The sequence below is a fragment of the Grus americana genome, chromosome 2, assembly GCF_028858705.1.
Source record: "Grus americana isolate bGruAme1 chromosome 2, bGruAme1.mat, whole genome shotgun sequence".
Taxonomy (NCBI): Eukaryota; Metazoa; Chordata; class Aves; order Gruiformes; family Gruidae; genus Grus; species Grus americana.
The window spans coordinates 149,368,784-149,385,180 of NC_072853.1; the positions used below are offsets into that span (position 1 = coordinate 149,368,784).

At 57.6% G+C, this 16,397-nt stretch overlaps 1 protein-coding gene across 1 annotated transcript; it reads left to right on the forward strand.

Moving 5' to 3' along the window:
• Positions 1 to 14,171: 14,171 nt before the first annotated feature.
• Positions 14,172 to 15,736, forward strand: PTF1A (pancreas associated transcription factor 1a). The gene is made up of 2 exons (XM_054816733.1): positions 14,172 to 15,097; positions 15,212 to 15,736. The coding sequence occupies exons 1-2, from the start codon at positions 14,473 to 14,475 to the stop codon at positions 15,412 to 15,414; spliced, it is 828 nt and encodes a 275-aa protein (XP_054672708.1). The 5' UTR covers positions 14,172 to 14,472; the 3' UTR covers positions 15,415 to 15,736.
• Positions 15,737 to 16,397: the final 661 nt, after the last annotated feature.

The window sequence follows — 16,397 nt, forward strand, 5'->3', positions numbered from 1 at the left end:
TGGGGGAAGAGATTGGGGTCGCATCATCCCTGAGTGTATAACCTGGATGTCTTTGTGGCTCAAGCTATCGTTACTAACATGACACTTTAAAGCAATGTGGTTATGTTCCACCAAGTAAACTCAATTTGCATTTGATAACAGGAAAGAACTGGAGATGCTGTAGCCAAAAGTCCACCTTAAAATGTATTATTGTCCCTCAAGTGCTATCCCTAAAAAATTGCAGACCCCAAGAATCCAAAACACAGGGAGGCAGCATCTCTGCCCTCTAAAGAAAGGACAATCCGATGTGTGAAATACCAGGCAGAAGCCCTGGGAATGCAGGAGCTGAGCCGTGAAGACCTGCAGAGGATTTGCAATGAATGTTGGCATGGCATAAAGAGGGCACTGAATTCACACGCATTCCCCTAAGCCTTTCTATGCCAGGTCTCGCTGCCCAGCCCTGCAGCCGTAATTAAGGGATTCCCACTCGCCACAAACAGGTGCAGCCCCACCCAAACAACAAGGCTGCAGACAAAAGATTACAAATAAGGGCTAAATCCCTCTACTGTACATTGCAGTGGTGAGCAGGGACAGGTGGCCTAGGGTAATTTGGGTTCAGTCCTCATGCTGGGGCGGGAAACAGCAGCAGCTCATTTGGATCTGAACTATTATATGATAACTCCTTGTGGGCTGTGTTGATGGGGAAGCTGATGGAGGCATGGATTAACTCAAACAGCATGTATATTACTGGCAGTGGAATTATTCCTTCAAATTTCTGACAGTTTGCAAATAATGGCATAGATGAGGGAAATGCTGCTTTCTCCACCTACCTCTTCCTCACCAGTACTATATGTCATTCATTCATTCAGCTATAATTGATCATAAAGATCTTGTACGTCAGATAAGCATGAGTGTATGCATGCAGCTCAACCTGTAGATTTGCAATGCTCGTGTACCTTTGGGACTCACTATGTCCAGAACTGGTCTTGAGCATTTTGATAACGAAAAAGAAGCAACTGTAATCTGATGTGATCTTTGATGTTTTCTTAATTTACTGCATTTGTTGTTGCGTTAGACATGTCCTGCCATCAGTGTCCTGTCTAGATCTGGAGGAAGGTCTTAACACAGTTCAGGGCTGTGGGCAGCTCAGGTGAATTTCCAGTATTGCAATCTGTACTACATGGTGCATCAAGACTTTCTGCCTTGGGTGCATATGGCTCTGTTACCACAGATCAGGGAGCCCTGCAAGCTTTTCATGTGGTTATCTTCACAACGCCCTGTGAAAGGCTGTTTTCTGCACTTAATAAATAGGGCTGAGATATAAACCCCTGGATTCCTCTTGACCCACAAAACCACCCAAGTTAAGGTTTAATCAGTGCAGGTCCTCTTGGTAATTGTTAGAGAGCTATGAGCATGTAAAGAGGGCACTCCAGATTTTAGGAGGCTTTGAAGTAATTAGCTTCCTATATTGTGTGCCTTTGGTAGTGCTGAAAATCAGCCAGAATAAGCATGGGCCAGTCTGGAAGCCAGGCGCTTCAAAACGCTTGCTAGGCATTTGGACCGTTTAAATGTCAGAATGCCTTGAAAAACATGTAGTCCTGTACCTTGGGAGCTAAAATTTGTTGGTTCCTTCTATTGCCAGTGAAACGGGAGTGGCGTCTCCACAGGCCAGCAGACTCCATCTTAAGAAAGTTCCCTCCTGAGGGTGGTTTGTTACACACATCTTTTTGCTTTGAATATTAATGAACACCTGATACATAGGGGTGCAGCTACTTTAACATAGATATAGATGCCCTATCACATTCTAGATGCTTTCAGGTATCCCACATGGATAGTCTGCATGGAAGCTCCAGCTGAGCTTCCAGAAACGTCTCCTGCGGGTCCTGTGTCTTATCTGTGAGCCCAAATAAATGTCTTGGATACTGTGTAGTACTTAGCATGATACTAGACTATGCGTGTCATGCTCCTGTGTGTAAGGAACTGAATCCCTTTCCTAATTAGTGTTCAGCTTTTGACTGGCTGAACTTAGAGGCAATGATGACTCATGCCCTAAGTGACTTGCTTGGGGACATTGATGCCAGAGGCATGTGTTTACAAGCCCAAAAAAGAGCAAAGAAGAGGATCCTGGGAAGTCCTAATCCATCAGCATAACCATGATAATGAGAGTCAATTATTAATCAATTTGTAAGCACAGAAGTGATAAGAAGGCAGTAGAACATATCAACATGGATTAATCAAGAACATATCACTTCAAATTAATTCAGTGTCCTTATTTGAAGGACTAACTAGCCAAGTGTATAAAGGGATAGATGTGATATATGTCGACTTTGTTAATGTCAAAAGCTTTACTCATCTTATAAACAAAACTGTGTAATGAGATCTAAATGAAATCAGCATTAGAATGAGCACATAATGTTTGAATCATACCAAAGCACACATCCGCGGTTCACTGCCAAAGCTGGTCGTGCCAAGTGGGGTGTCTGCTGCTGTCTGTTGTGGCCCCAATGTTTTCAACAATAAATTGGCTGCTGGAAAAGAAAGTACTTGATTCAACTCCTGAGAGCACTGGCTGGGAGAGGTTGATTTGGAGAACAGGATCAGGACTCACATTGATCTTCACAGATTGGAGAGCTTGCCTGAAATCAATAAGCTGCACTGTGATAAAGGCAAGTACAAAATGCAGTCTTGGGACAAAAGACAGATCAAATGCATGGCTTGTGAAATGAGGAATAACTGATAAGACAGCAATAGTGCAGGAATGGATCGACTGGCTGTTGTGAACTGTGTAAACCAAGTAAAGTGGGATAAAACCTATGCAGAAAACCAAATGTCACTTGGGGATATATTAGCAACAGTGTTTTGGGTAAAACACTGAGGTAATTATTCTGCTCTACTTGGCAGTGGTGAAGCTTAGCCTAAGTACAGTGCCTGGTTTTGGACATTACACTTGAAGAAAAGCTATAGGGAAATTATCAGAGAACAGCAAAAACGTAAAGATGTTTAAAAAGTGCACCCTGAGGGGAAATGGATTTGTTCAGTCTCAGGAAGAGGTCATTGAGAGGAGACATGATAACAATCCTCATTATGAGAAGTTTCTCACAGAGCAGAATGAGCAATGTTCTCCCCTGGCTACTGGAAGGTGACCATAGGAGAAGAGCTACTGGGCTAGGTAGAACAGTACTATTCAGGTGTGGACAACTTCCAAAGAAAATGCAGCATCTCCTTGTGTAGATGTTTTTCATGTCCCTGACTTGGTTAATAATTCGCCACAAAGATAAAAACCTCAGGGCTAAATGGATGCAGAGATGTGGTTTTGCAATGCCTAAATTGTAGGTGCTGGGCACCCAGCCCCAAGGCTCCTGGTATGATGAGAGGCGGGTGACCAACAAAGAATGCAAGAGTGAGCCAGTGAGCTCAGCAAGGAGCCAACAAATGTAAGTTATCTAACTCTGGGCTGGAGAAAAACTGAACTGCACTTAGAAGTGAGGGTTGAGGGACCTCCACTGGAAATCCTCTCCTGGAACTGAACAACCATGACAAGTCAGCTCTTCCTAGCTAAAAATCATCAGCATAGTTTTCACATGGTATTACAGCCAAGACTATTAAACAAAACACCAACTATGTAGGATTGCCTCCTCAGGACAGAAACTTGTAGGGTTAGATGGTAGCTGAGGAGAGATCCTTGAGGAACATTGACCCCTAAGATGCTTTTAGGCCTCTGTTTTGACCTGCATCTCTGAATCTTGCATCTGTTTCCAAGACAAGAATCATTCATTTAAAATTCAGCTCTGCTAGTATCTCCCAAGTTTAATAAAACAACTTGCTGCTTGAGTTCTAAAACCCATTAGAGAAATTCATACGGGAGAGAGAGAGAGACAAATGTATCAGTTGCTCTTAGACACACAGAAACAATTTCTGGCAAAAGAAGTCCCTGAGCTCTTACCCCTGTCACAGGCAGGTGAGGGAACTGAGTGGGCCTATGCCATGGCCTGGGATAGTCATCTTTCTGCTCTTAGAGACTCAATGGAAAATTTTCACGAACAGTTTTAGAACAAAAAGAAGGACTCTGCTAACAACATCTGACAAAGTTGTAGAGCAGAAAGGGCATCCCAGCATGGAAGAGGCTTGAAAAGTCACCAGGAGGAAGCCTAGGACTGTGAGTTACCAGCGTGGCAAAGAAGGAATGAAATACAGTATTAAGAGGTCGTGCATTTGGGACATATTGTAAGAACGTGTGCTATGGCTGTGGTGTTGGTAGTCCTTGCCAGATAGAGGAGGAAAAAGACCTTGGGGCACTAGTTAATGACAAAGTAGTTATGAGCCGCTGAAGGAACATGGCCATGAAAAGGGTAAATATAACCCTTGCAGTACGAAGTGAGAGTTTTTGGCAGAAAGGCAAATGCTGACGGCATTCTCCAAGGAGCTGTGAGGACTCTCTTGGATGACATCGTACAGTTACAGTTCTGGTTGTCCCAGCAGATTAACTCATATAGAGAAAAGGGCAGGGAAAGGTGATTTGGGTGATAAAGAAACAGGGAGTCTAATCCTGAGGTTGCTTTGCTTGCCCTGGCAAAATAAGAGCTGGGAAGGAATGTAGCAACTGTATATAAAGCTAAGGGAAAATCCTGTGGAGGTAGAGATTTTCCTGGGAACTCATGCTCACACAAGAGCAAATGGGCATAAACCAGGGAGGAAGAAATCAAGGGAGGAAGTTAGAAAACAGAAGGACTCTCTTGACCCACAAAGAGGAGCAATGACTGGAAAAAGTTATTTCTATTTAATCTAGAGCTGGATGTATTTATCGAAGAGATGGTGTAACACGGTTGTTTGCCAGAATGAAAAGTGCCCTGTTATCCATTGGGATAGGGCTCTTAGTTGTCAGAAGTCGTCAGGAATAGAAAAATGTAAACCAAGTCACGGCGCCTCCTGCCAGCTGGTGTTAGAGCGCCTTATTTCCCTTTTAAAACTGTACACCGTGCCGCCAGCATTTCATGAGCAGTCACCTGCTTTGCTTTGTTTCAACTAACCCTTCTGCAGTTAGGATGGCAGTCCTGTATCATTTTTCAAATGAGCGGTCCTCTGGATCAGAGCAGAGTGCTGCGAGGACCTGGTCTGGGGGAACCATTCCCCCCCCATGCGTGGGTTTGTGTATTGGAAAATAAGAGACTCCTTATCAAAACGTGTTTCTTACGTACTGCTTCTTCCAGTGGCCTTGCTCACAAATCCCCCTCGGGGGAGCGGGGAGGGATACCCCGCGGCCGGTACGGCGGCGGCCGGCGGCGCTGGGCAGGGCTCGCCGCGGCTGCGCCCGCGGGATGCCGCCTGGGGCTCCGGGCAGCCCGGGGAAGCCAGCCCCTACTCCCCGCTCCCAGGCTGCCCGCACCTTCTGGGGCGGTCACAGCCCGCTTGGGAGCCTGTTCCCTGCGGGCGCCGGTTGGGTTTGTTACCGTTTCGTTCCGCTGCCATGCCCTGCGCCCTCTCCGTCCAGCTAAACCAGCACCCGCTCGGCATCCCCCACCCCGCACCGTGGCTGCCTTTTCTTCCGACCTCACCTCGCTCCGGGCCTGGCCGGAGCCTCGGCTGGCCCCGCAGGCAGGGCATGGCCCGCCCCGCTCGCACCTGAACGGCTCCCGCAGGAGGAGCCGGGCGGCAGCCGCGGCCCTGCTGCTTCCGCAGTCAGCGGAGCCTTGAACTCGGCCATCTCCGTTGATTTAAATGATATTAGCTTTGAGCCCTTCTATTGTTGGGCCAATTTAGAAGCTGATGAAACAGTAAATTGTTGGTGGAAACGTAGGCAGCTTTGTGCTCTGCCAAGCAGGTGCCTGGCGGTTTTAGTCAAAGATTGGTAAATTTACAAGAGTGCAGTGGACGTGCCCTCCCCGGGCTATTGTGAAATTCAGGGGCGAACAAAGGAGAACGTGAATATTCACACAGCCGCCTTTCAGCGTGTGGCATTGCTTCGCAATGTTTAAAGCGCTGCACTTTTTTTTTGGTTTGTTTTGTTTAGGAAAAAAAACACCAACAAAACACACCCCCAAAATCAGAAAGTACCTGTTTGCGTTTTAAAGCACATGGAAATCATCCGTGAGCAACCATATAATTTGATTTGCTAAGCAATCTGCGAGGCGATTGCACATCATTTATAATGTTCATTGAGCATTTTGCTTAATTGTGTCTCTTTTTGTAAAGGAAGCACAGCCCCCTCCCGGCTGCGGCCGGCACAAGTGGCCAGATTCCCATGGAGCCGCAGACAACCGCCGGCCTTGCGCGGGGGTTTTCCCAAGCGGAGCCGTCCCCACACGCAAGTCTGGGGGGGCGAGAAAAGGGCTCAGGTACGGGCTCGCTGTCTGAACCCCCTCTGCTCACAGCCCGCGGCTTCGGCCGGTGCTGCGCGTCCAGACTGGCGGGTGGCCGGCTTTCCTCTGGCTGAGGCGGTGCGTCCGCTGGGCGACTAGCCCCGGGCTCCGCAGGTGCGGGACAGGCCCGGCGGCACCGATGCCGGGAACGGGGCTAGTTCCCTTTGCCAGCCCCAGACCCGGGCGGGGAGTTCGGGGAGGAGACCTGAAAGCGGCACCAGCAAAGGAAAGAAAGATCTTTGCTGGCACGACCTTGCTGGAGTCCTGCCCTTCCCCCCCCCCCAGGTGCTTTGCAGTTGCTGGTCGCGCCTCCGCACACCGAGCAACCTGCGCGCAAGGCCGGCAGCGAGGCCGGGGCAGGGAGGCACCGGACGGCGGAGCCGCGTTTAGCGGGGTCAGCCCCTCGTAGCCTGCAGCCTCCTTCCTTGGCACGGCCGGTGCGGTTCAGACCCCTCCACGGAGCGGGAGGCGAAGCCGAGCAGGCCTGAGATCAGTGGGAGCGGGACTGAGGCTGGCGGCCACTGCGCTCCTGGAGAGCGCTCTGGCGGAGGGAACCCGGCAGCCCGACCGCCGCTCGCCCGCACCTTTTGCCAGCCGCGGCCGCCAGGCCGCACCATATAATTTGATTTTCCCCCGTGCCCGCAGATCGATTGCCGCTCATTTGTTACATTCAGCGGCTCCTCGGGGCGGGGGAGCGGGGGAGAAGGGCGGGCCGGGGGAGCCGGCGGCACAAGTGTTGGGATTCCCATGGGCTGTGCCTGCTCTCCAGCTTGCCGTGCTGGCACCCCGGCCCGAGCGGCCGACAGAGGGGGGTTTGTAGGCACGGTGACCTCCGCGATCTCGGCTTGAAAGAGCCTGAAAGGAGGCTCTTTATGGTGCATTACTAGCCCAGCGCCCAGGTACCAGCTCGAAGGGGAGGGCGCGCAGCCGGGCCGACCCCGGCTGCAGGTGCCTCCTCCTCTGCCGGGCGTGCGAGGGCCCGGGGCCGCCCCGCCGCCTTTGTGGGACCGCCGCCCCGCCGCGCCGCGCTCGCCCCGGTAGCGGCGCCGAGGGGGGAGCAGTTCTCCCCGCCTTATTTATGGGCCTCACGTGGCGGCGGGGGAGGGGGCGGGCTCGCCGCGGCCCAGCGTCGGCGGCCGGCTCCGCTCCCTCCGCACACCCCCGGGCCTGTCCCTGCTCCGGGGGAGCCGCCCGCGGGCCCTCACGGGTCCCGGGCATCTGCCTCCGGGGACCGGGGGTGCTTGGGCTACGTGGCCAGGGGGTGCTGTGGCGCACAGCCCGGAGGCGGTGAGGGCTGGTGGGGCTTTGCTGACCCGCGGGAAGCAGAAAAGCTCCCACAGGCATCTCTGCAAAGCCGGTTTCGTCCTCCGGTGTCTGGCAGCGCGCAGACCTGCCTGGTGTCAGACGTGCGGTGGGACACCCTGACGCCCCCAGCGAGGCGTGCGGGTCTCCTCCCCTCGCCTTCAGAGCAGGAAAGTTGTATAAAAGTTTACTAGCAGGAAACACGCAACCCCCCAAGGTTGCACTGAGCAAAACTTAGTTTAAATGATGATTTCAATGGTAAAAAGAACTGAGAAGATGCTATATTTTTCAATAATCAAATGCCATTTGAAATCAGGAATTACAATAGGGTTTGATTTTTTTAATCTTTTCCTGGTGAAATATCGTTTACGTAGCTATTGGACCAACTCTGGTCTCGTCTTTCAAAAGCCTTCTGCCTCCTTGCTGCATCAAACATTGCATCCTGAAAGAGTGCAGCACACCGAGGAATCCCAATAGATGAGCTGGTGAGTTTTATAATCTTGAGGAAAAAATGGCCATACTCGGTATTTGCTGCCCTGAGGCTTTATGGACCCAAGACCTTTAGTTTAACCAAACACTGACAGGCTGGAGATGAAGATTTTAGAAGAATATTGGGTAGTGTCTGCATGGAGGAAGGGGGAGCTCTCCCGGCTTGTCTTTCCGTGCCTATGGCTTCATGGCATTGGGTCAGCAATAGGAGTTAGCAAAAATACGCAGGTAATGTAAGAGTAAGAGCTGACTTTTAGGCCTGGATGGGAAACCCAACAGACCTGGGGACCTTAGGGGGCCTGGGGTTTTACCTCAACTTTAGCTAACAGGTTTCGTTATTCTGGAATAACTCCCATGAGTTTGGAGCTGTTTCAGAACTGAAAGGCAGCGTGCGGGTTTGGACCTCGCACCCATCACCTGTGGTTCCTTTCCACCTCAGAGCTCACTGCAGCTCACTTAACTCCGCCTTTTATCCATTTCCCGTCCCCTAACTGTTCAGGGCAAAACGTAGCAGAAAGAAGCAGCCGGGGCACGTACGGCTGGGGGGCGTTGGAGGAGGCGGCGGGGTAGCTCGGAGGCGGGGGTGGGGGGGGGAGAGCGGCCCGGCTGCCTCTTCCCGCTAAGGGCCAACGCGGGGCCGCGCTCCCCACACAGCATCCCCGAGGGGCTCCGGGGGCGCGGGGACTCACCGAGGACGAGCACTGCTGCTCCTCACGGCGGGGCTCGTACCCCGGCGGAGGGGGTGGGGAGCAGCGCGCGGTCCCTTGTTCCTGCGTGACTGCCCGGAGGGAGCCGCTCGCCGCTCCACCCGCCCGCCGCCAAGACAGCCAGGCGCATGAGTGTGCGGATTAAAAATGTGTTTGTGGGAGTCCGGGCAGACCGGGACGTGCGAAGCCCGCCGGGGCCTGATCCCTAGAGCATGGCCTGCCGTGCTCAGCGCCGCGGGCGTTGGGGCAGTCAGCAAGCCGGCACTGCTATCTTTCCGCGCTCCGTGCAGAGCATCGCCGGGTGTCGTGCGCGCTTTGCAGTCCCGCCAGGGCGAGGGCCTGCTCCTGCTCCCCGGTCCCGCTCCGGCCCCGAGGGACCCTGAGATTAATCCTGTGAACGGGAGGGATAGGCGCCGACGGGCCGGGCGCTCTTCTTGCCCTAGAGGAACAGAGCCGCTGTGGATTCCTAGCTGTGCCGCTCCGCCTCTCCTACGGAGGAGGTCTTTACCGCTTTCCCGAGCCACGGTCGGGCCCCATCCCTCGCTGAAGGCTCAGTCTCCTCGGGTCGGGGCGTGTACAGCGCCGAGCACCCCGGCAGCGGCAGGGCCGGAGGACCTGGCAAGCCCGGGTGCTCCGGGCGTCCTCGGTGCGGGGTGCGCGCCCTCTCCTTATTCCCCCGGGGTAGCTTTGCTTGAGCCACGGAGGGTCGGGAGTGGGGGCCGGTGGGCCAGACCCCGCATGCAGCCATGCCCCTGGCCCCATGTCCTGCCACATCTCTGGACCTTTAGCGACTCCCGGTCCCCGTCGTGTGGTCCTTGACTCTGGAGGGAGGGCTGTGTGCCCCTTGCGGTCCCCCCCACGGGTTCCTGCCCTCGGGGAACAGAAATAACGAACTGTCAGGCTCTAGTGATATATTTTCTTTGTTGGAGAGCGGTGCGGGGAGGTGTCGTGTCGTTCCCGTGAGCACGCCGCTATCCCTCCCGACGGGCAAGAGGGGGCCGGGTGAGACACCCGGCCAGGACAAATATTGAAAGAATGGCATTTGCGACACAGGCGGTGTTGGCCCAGGTGCGTTGCCGCGGCCCGGGCTGCGCTGGTACCCGCTCCTGGTTTTCTCAAGTGTCCTTTTCGTAACGTCTTAGGCAATCCTAGAGGAGCCTTCCCGCGCCTCGGGCAGTCCCTTCGGGCACGGTCCGTACTCATTTCTCAAAGGCAGATATACAAAACTGGAATCGTTCATCTTTAAAGCCATCATTGCCGCAGGGGCGAGGCTGAGCTCGGCACAGTGAGGGAACTGCTTCTGCCCCTGAGCCGGGCGTCGCACCGGGCACTGAGCCGGGGGGAGCGGTGTTTGGTTGCCTCCGCACCCCAGCGCACACGCAGAGCGCCAGCCGAGCCCGGCGAGGGGGAGGAGGGGTGTACGAGACCAGACCCACGCATCGCTTATCTCCTCTGGGGCACTGGTCGCAAACTTTCCAAAGAACTGCTAGGTCTGAACGGTTTCAAGACAGGATCCCAGTTCCCAACAGTTTGGAAACAGTGAGTTCCCAAAATATCCTTCTGCTCCCCCCTAGCAGCGCGCTGAGGGCTGCCGGGGGGCTGCGGGAGACCCATGGCCCCAACGGCACGGCGAAATGCCCGTCGTTCCTGACGGAGCTGCCTCGCAGGGACGGACAGAATGCACAGACTGGCTTCCCAGACCACCTGCCTGAGTTTTGTGGCCCGCTGGTGTCGTGCCACCTCCACAGTGTGACATCCACTGCCCAGCGCGGCAGGGCTCACCCCGGCTGTGCGGTACCAACCTGCACCAGAGCAAAGCGGGCACCGCCGGCCTTGGGGAAAGGGGAAAGACTCCGGGCATGGTAAATGGGCTGGGGTCCCCCAGCCTCTCTGGGCACAGACGGTCCTTGGATCAACAGCAGAAATCCTGCTTCTCCTTCCCCATCACCACCTACAACCTTCAGACTTGGCCATGGGGAAAGTGCTTCACCACCACGTTAATGAGAGATGATGCCCTGGCGCTTGTCTCGCTTTCAGGGACAGGGACAGACCGTGGTGAAAAAGCTGCGCTGGGAGAAGGCTGATGGTAGAGGTTTTGGGGCAAAAGAGCCTGTTTCGGGAGGTTGATCCCTCTCCGGATCTGGCGGCGCTTGGTCAGTCTGACCTAGGGGAAATGCTGCGAGGCGGGCCGTGGGTCAGCATAAGAGTGTGTGTGTGTGAGTGTGTGTGTGTCTCGTGCGGGTGCAGTTGTGACAGGGGCCACTCAACATGATCTGCTCATCGGCTTTGAACTCCCCCGCTCCAGCCGGAGTGTGGCAGGAGCAAGGACTCGCCATCCATGGGTGATGACTCCTTGGGCATGCAGAAGAGGGAACAGAGCCAGCTCTGTGGCCAGGAAATTCCCCCGAAATCACCTCAGGGCTGTTAAGATTTAGAGCTTTGCTTTCTTCTTTTTCCGCGTGTTTCGGGGTAAGAGTGGCATGGATGTACGATACCTGCAAGATGTACACATGTGTTTCCAGACATGATGCTTTCAGGCGCATCATTCATTCCCCAGCTGCACTCATCCCGGTGTCCCTGCCCATGGCAGGAGGTTTGGAACTAGATCATCTTTGAGGTCCCTTCCAACCCAAACCGTTCTATGCTTCTATAAGGCCATGCCAGGCGGGGAGGGAAGGAGCTGGCTCATCTGCCTGTGGAAAAGGAGATTCTCCAACCGCAGGCATGGCCCAGCGTGCCCAGTCCCTCCGGCCAGGGTGCGCAGGGCAGTGGTGGGGAAGGACCGGGCACGCGTCCAGGTGTGCCCCAGCTGTGCCAGCGGGGACAAGAGGGACCGCGGGCACAGCTCCTGTCCCCCGGGGTCTTCACAGGACTGGGGGCCGGGCTGCTGGCGAGTGACACGGAACAGGGGCGGCTGGGACCACGCCTCGACTGCGTAGCGCGACTGTGGGACCGGCTGTGGCTGAGCTGGCGGCTCCTGGGGGCCTTGGGGATGCGGGGGCGGTCGTGGGCTCCCCCGGGCTACCCTGTCCCTCCCTCCCCCCCCGCATCCTCAGGGGTCGGGCACGGCGGGTCCCTGCCCTTCCACCAGCACCTCACGCCCGGCTGCTGCGGAGCCGCCACGCATCTATACGCCCAGCACTGGGGAGCGCCAAGGGGGGGACAGGGGATGCCCGCGGTGTAAGGGGGCAACGCCCCCTCCTCGGGGAAGCACCGCGGTTCCCGCGCGGGGTCCGCAGGTGCCGGAGCTGCGTTCGGTCTCTCAGGTGGGTCCCTCGGCTGGGCGGGACGGGGCTGCTCGGGAGGAGCGGTCCGGGGACGAGCGATGCCTCTGCCAGGTTATGTCTGGGGACACCGAAGGGCCTCCTGCCCGCCGCGCTCCGAGCAGCGCTGGAAGGGTCGGGAATGCTGGTGGGCAGCGAGCTGGGCGGGAGCCTGCCGTGTGCCCTGGCCGCACAAGATGCCGGCAGCATCTCTGGGCTGCAGGAACACGGTCACCGCCCAGCAGACGGAGGGAAGGGTTATTCCCCACGCTCGGAACTCGTCAGACCGTATCTAATCTAAGTACTGCGGCCAGTTTTGGGCCACTCGGTACAGGAAACACACTCATGAGGGGCGAAGAACCACTGAGTAGGTGGGTGCCGGAGGAGCTGCCCGGGCTCAGACCGGGACCCCATAGCACCTTGCCAGAGCCTGCGGGGAGGCATTCGGAAGTCCGGCTGTTTACAGTGGTGCATGGTGCGAGGGTGAGGGACAGCGGGCGTGAGTTGAAACAGGAGAAATGCAGACTGAACACACGGAAAACCTTTTCCACCATGAGAAACAGGAGATGTTCAAACTTTAGATCCATAAGGGAACGACACTTCCTTTAACTCCAGGGAGGGTGAAGCAGCAGCACAGGTTGCCCTGGGAGTTTGTGCGGGCTTCATCCGTGGAGCTTTTCAGGACCAGACGCGATGAAGCCCTGAGCAACCTGCTCCGGCCTCGCAGCTGCCCCGGTACTGGAGCCTCCTCAGGTCTCTCCCAGTCCGGGTTCCCTCTCCCAGTCAGAGGGAGCAGAGGGTACCGGGCGGTGATGCCCGCAGCAGGGAGCCGTGGCTGGAGGCGCCCGCCCATCCCGGCCGACCAGCTCTCCCCGGGCCCCTCCGCCTCGCCCCCTCATCCCAGCCCCCCTCCCGAGGTTCCCGGTCCCGCTCCCCGGCTGGACATGAATGGCGAGCTGCCTCGCCGTCGCATCGCCCCTCGATGGGGAGAGTCCCTCCGTTTCCCCGTCCCGGGACGCTGGCAGCTGTCCCCCGACCACTCGCGGGCGCGTTCCTGGCTTCGCACGAAGCTTTCCTCCTTCCCTGCTCGTTTTTTCCTCGTGGTCCGCCTGCAAGCAGGAGTTTCCAAGAAGTTACTCTTGCAAAGCTCTTTGTTCCCTCCCGTGACTCACGCGTTTCTCTGCCGTTATCACGGCGTTGTCAGCGGCTTTGAAGTCGAGTCATTTATTACTTTCCCGGAGCTGGCCCTGTCTTGCTCTGCTGATAGAGCGGGGTCCGTTTCCACGCGGGGTTTGATCTCTGCCCGTGCTGGTGGCACACTGGAAAGTCACTTTCGATAAACCTCGACAGACTCTGCCGGACAAACTATTGCAGCGCTAATGACAGAGATAATCCTCCCCCTAATCTGCCGAGTAATCCATTTCACCCCAGTGAGAAGTTTTAAGGCTTTAATCAGTGAGAGTCAGTTAGGGAATTATTAACAGAGCCTCCGCCAAACAAGCTCGTCCTGAGAGGGCAATGGGAGTGGGAAAAGGAAAAACGCAACAGGGCCCGATGCGGTCAAAATCGATGCACGGCCGGGCGCAAGGAGCTGACGTGATTTATTTTGACGTTACGATAGAATTGGCTTCATTTCAAACGCTGCGAGAAACCCCGCGCCATCGATCCACCCCATGCCTGCTCCGACACTGGCTCTGCTGGCGGCGGGGGCCGGCGGTCCCGGGGGAGCGAGAAAAGTGCCAGGGGGAAGATCCGCGGGGGTGACCGCTCCCGGTGCCCGGAGGGAGGCTCAGGAGGTCGCTGCCAACGCGCGCGCTTCGCTCAGCGGCTTGCGGGGAGAGGTACCGGGGCGGACGGGGGCTGCTCGTCCGACGTGCGGGGAGCGCCGGTCTGAGCGGCTCCGCGGCCTCCGCGCCCGTCCCTGGGCGGCGGGGCCGGGCGGGGGGCACCGTCGGGGCCCGCCCGCTTCCCCCCCCCCCAGTCCCCGCCGCGGCGCCGCCCCTTGGCCGTCGGGAGCGCCGTGGTGTCCCCCGACGGGGGGGCCCGGCCCCCCCCCCCCGAGCCCGCTGATTGGCTGGCGGCGGCGGTCAGCGGCACGCGCCCGGCGATGTCGTTATAAGACTCCTCGCGTGCCGGCCCGCCGCGCCAGCCGGCTCCGGCCTCCTCCCCGGAGAGCGGCGGCAGCGGCCCGGCCTCCCGGCCACCCAGGGGCGGGGAGGGCAGGGCAGGGGCGGGGGCCCCGCCGCCGCCGGGGCGGCTCGGCGAGCGGGCCGGCGGGAGCGGCTGCAGGCGCGTCCCGGCGGGGCTGCCCCCCCCCTCCCCGTGCCGCCCCGCGCCGCCCCGTCCAGTCCCGTCCCCGCCGGGGCCGGGCGCAGCATGGAGACGGTGCTGCTGGAGCACTTCCCCGGGGGGCTGGACTCCTTCTCCTCGCCCCCATACTTCGACGAGGAGGACTTCTTCCCCGAGCCGCCCCCGCGGGACGCGCTGGCCGCCGACGGGCTGCTGGAGCCGGACGTGGACTTCCTCAGCCGGCAGCTGCAGGAGTACTACCGCGACGGCGGCGACCCCGAGGGCGGCTACCGCTGCCCGGCGCCGGCCGCCACCTTCCCGCCGTCGCCCGCTTCGCCCGGTTTCGCCTACGAGTGCTGCGGGGCGGCGGGCGCGGCGCTGCTGTCCCCCGGGGGGCGGCTCCAGGCGCTGGGCTCAGCCAAGCGGCGGCGGCGGGTGCGCTCCGAGGCGGAGCTGCAGCAGCTCCGGCAGGCCGCCAACGTGCGGGAGCGGCGGCGGATGCAGTCCATCAACGACGCCTTCGAGGGGCTGCGCTCGCACATCCCCACCCTGCCCTACGAGAAGCGGCTCTCCAAGGTGGACACGCTGCGCCTGGCCATCGGCTACATCAACTTCCTCAGCGAGCTGGTGCAGTCCGACCTGCCGCTGCGCAGCGCCAGCAGCGAGAGCCCCAGCCAGCCCAAGAAAATCATCATCTGCCACCGCGGCACAAGTAAGTGGCGGCCCGACCCGGCCCGGTACGGCCCGGTACGGCCCGGCTCCGCGCTCCGCAGGAATGCCGGCCCTGGCAATAACCCTCTGCCTTTCTCCCCTCCCTGTACCCCAGGATCTCCCTCCCCGAGCGACCCCGACTACGGACTCCCCCCTCTGGCCGGTCACTCGCTGTCGTGGACTGATGAAAAGCAACTCAAGGAACAAAACATCATCCGGACAGCCAAAGTGTGGACCCCCGAGGACCCGCGGAAGGTGAACAACAAATCCTCTCTCAACGACATCGAGAACGAGCCCCCCTTCGACTTCGTGGCGTGAGGCGCCGTGCGGGTGGCCCCCGCCCCGCCTTGTACATGCTGTATTTAGAGACCTATATTGTAAATGTAATTTAAGATTCAGACTCTAAGGGCAATCAACTTTATTTATCTATTTATTACGGAGTAGTGACAATGAGGTAGAATCGTCTGTTTTGAATATATAATTTATATAATTTATCGTGATTTTTTTAAGATATGCAATAGGTTCATTCCACCAGCACCTTTTTTTTTTGGGGGGGGGGGAATAATGCCAGAACCTGTGAAAATAATTTATTGCCGCACGCGCACTCTTCCTGTGTTTGTTAATAATAAACCCGGATTGTACCTTGTGGAGTGGTGTATTTGTGGGAGGCGGCTGCCGATAGCCCCACCGCATCCCGCGGAAGCCCTGCAGTAAACGCCCGGCCCGGTCCCCAGGCAGGCAGGGGGTGAGCCCCGGGGCCCTGCGGGGCCGCAGCAAGCCCCAGCCGGCACCGTCCGCCCAGATGCCGGCTCCGCTCTGCCCCGTCTGCTCGGGCTCCTCTTATACAGCCGGAGGGGGGGAAACGGGGACGGGCGGGGGGACACTTTCCCCTTCTCTCCACCCCTTTTGACGTCCTCTCCTGAAGTGCTTCCAACTGATGTCTTTGTCTATCTGTAGGAGGTCCCCTCCTTTCAGTGCCTCTGCTCTGCTTGTGGTTTCCAGCTGAAAGTCCCGAGTCCCGAAACACCAACCTTGCGAGGGTGTGTGACCCCCGCCGCGGCCTTGTACCCCCGGTCCCGCCGCCACGGAGATGGGCGCGCTACCCGGAGCCGGACAAAGCTCTTCCCAAAAGTGCCGGGGAGGGGGGAGCAGGCTGGGGACCGGGCAGGCTTGGCCACTGCGGGTGCGTGGCCCCACGCTGAGGCTCTGCCGACTGCCCCCCCAGCCTTCCGCGGTCCCCCCTCCCGCCGTGCCTGTGAAACAGCCCCCGCACTCGGCCCTGGGGATGCCGCTGGGGTGGG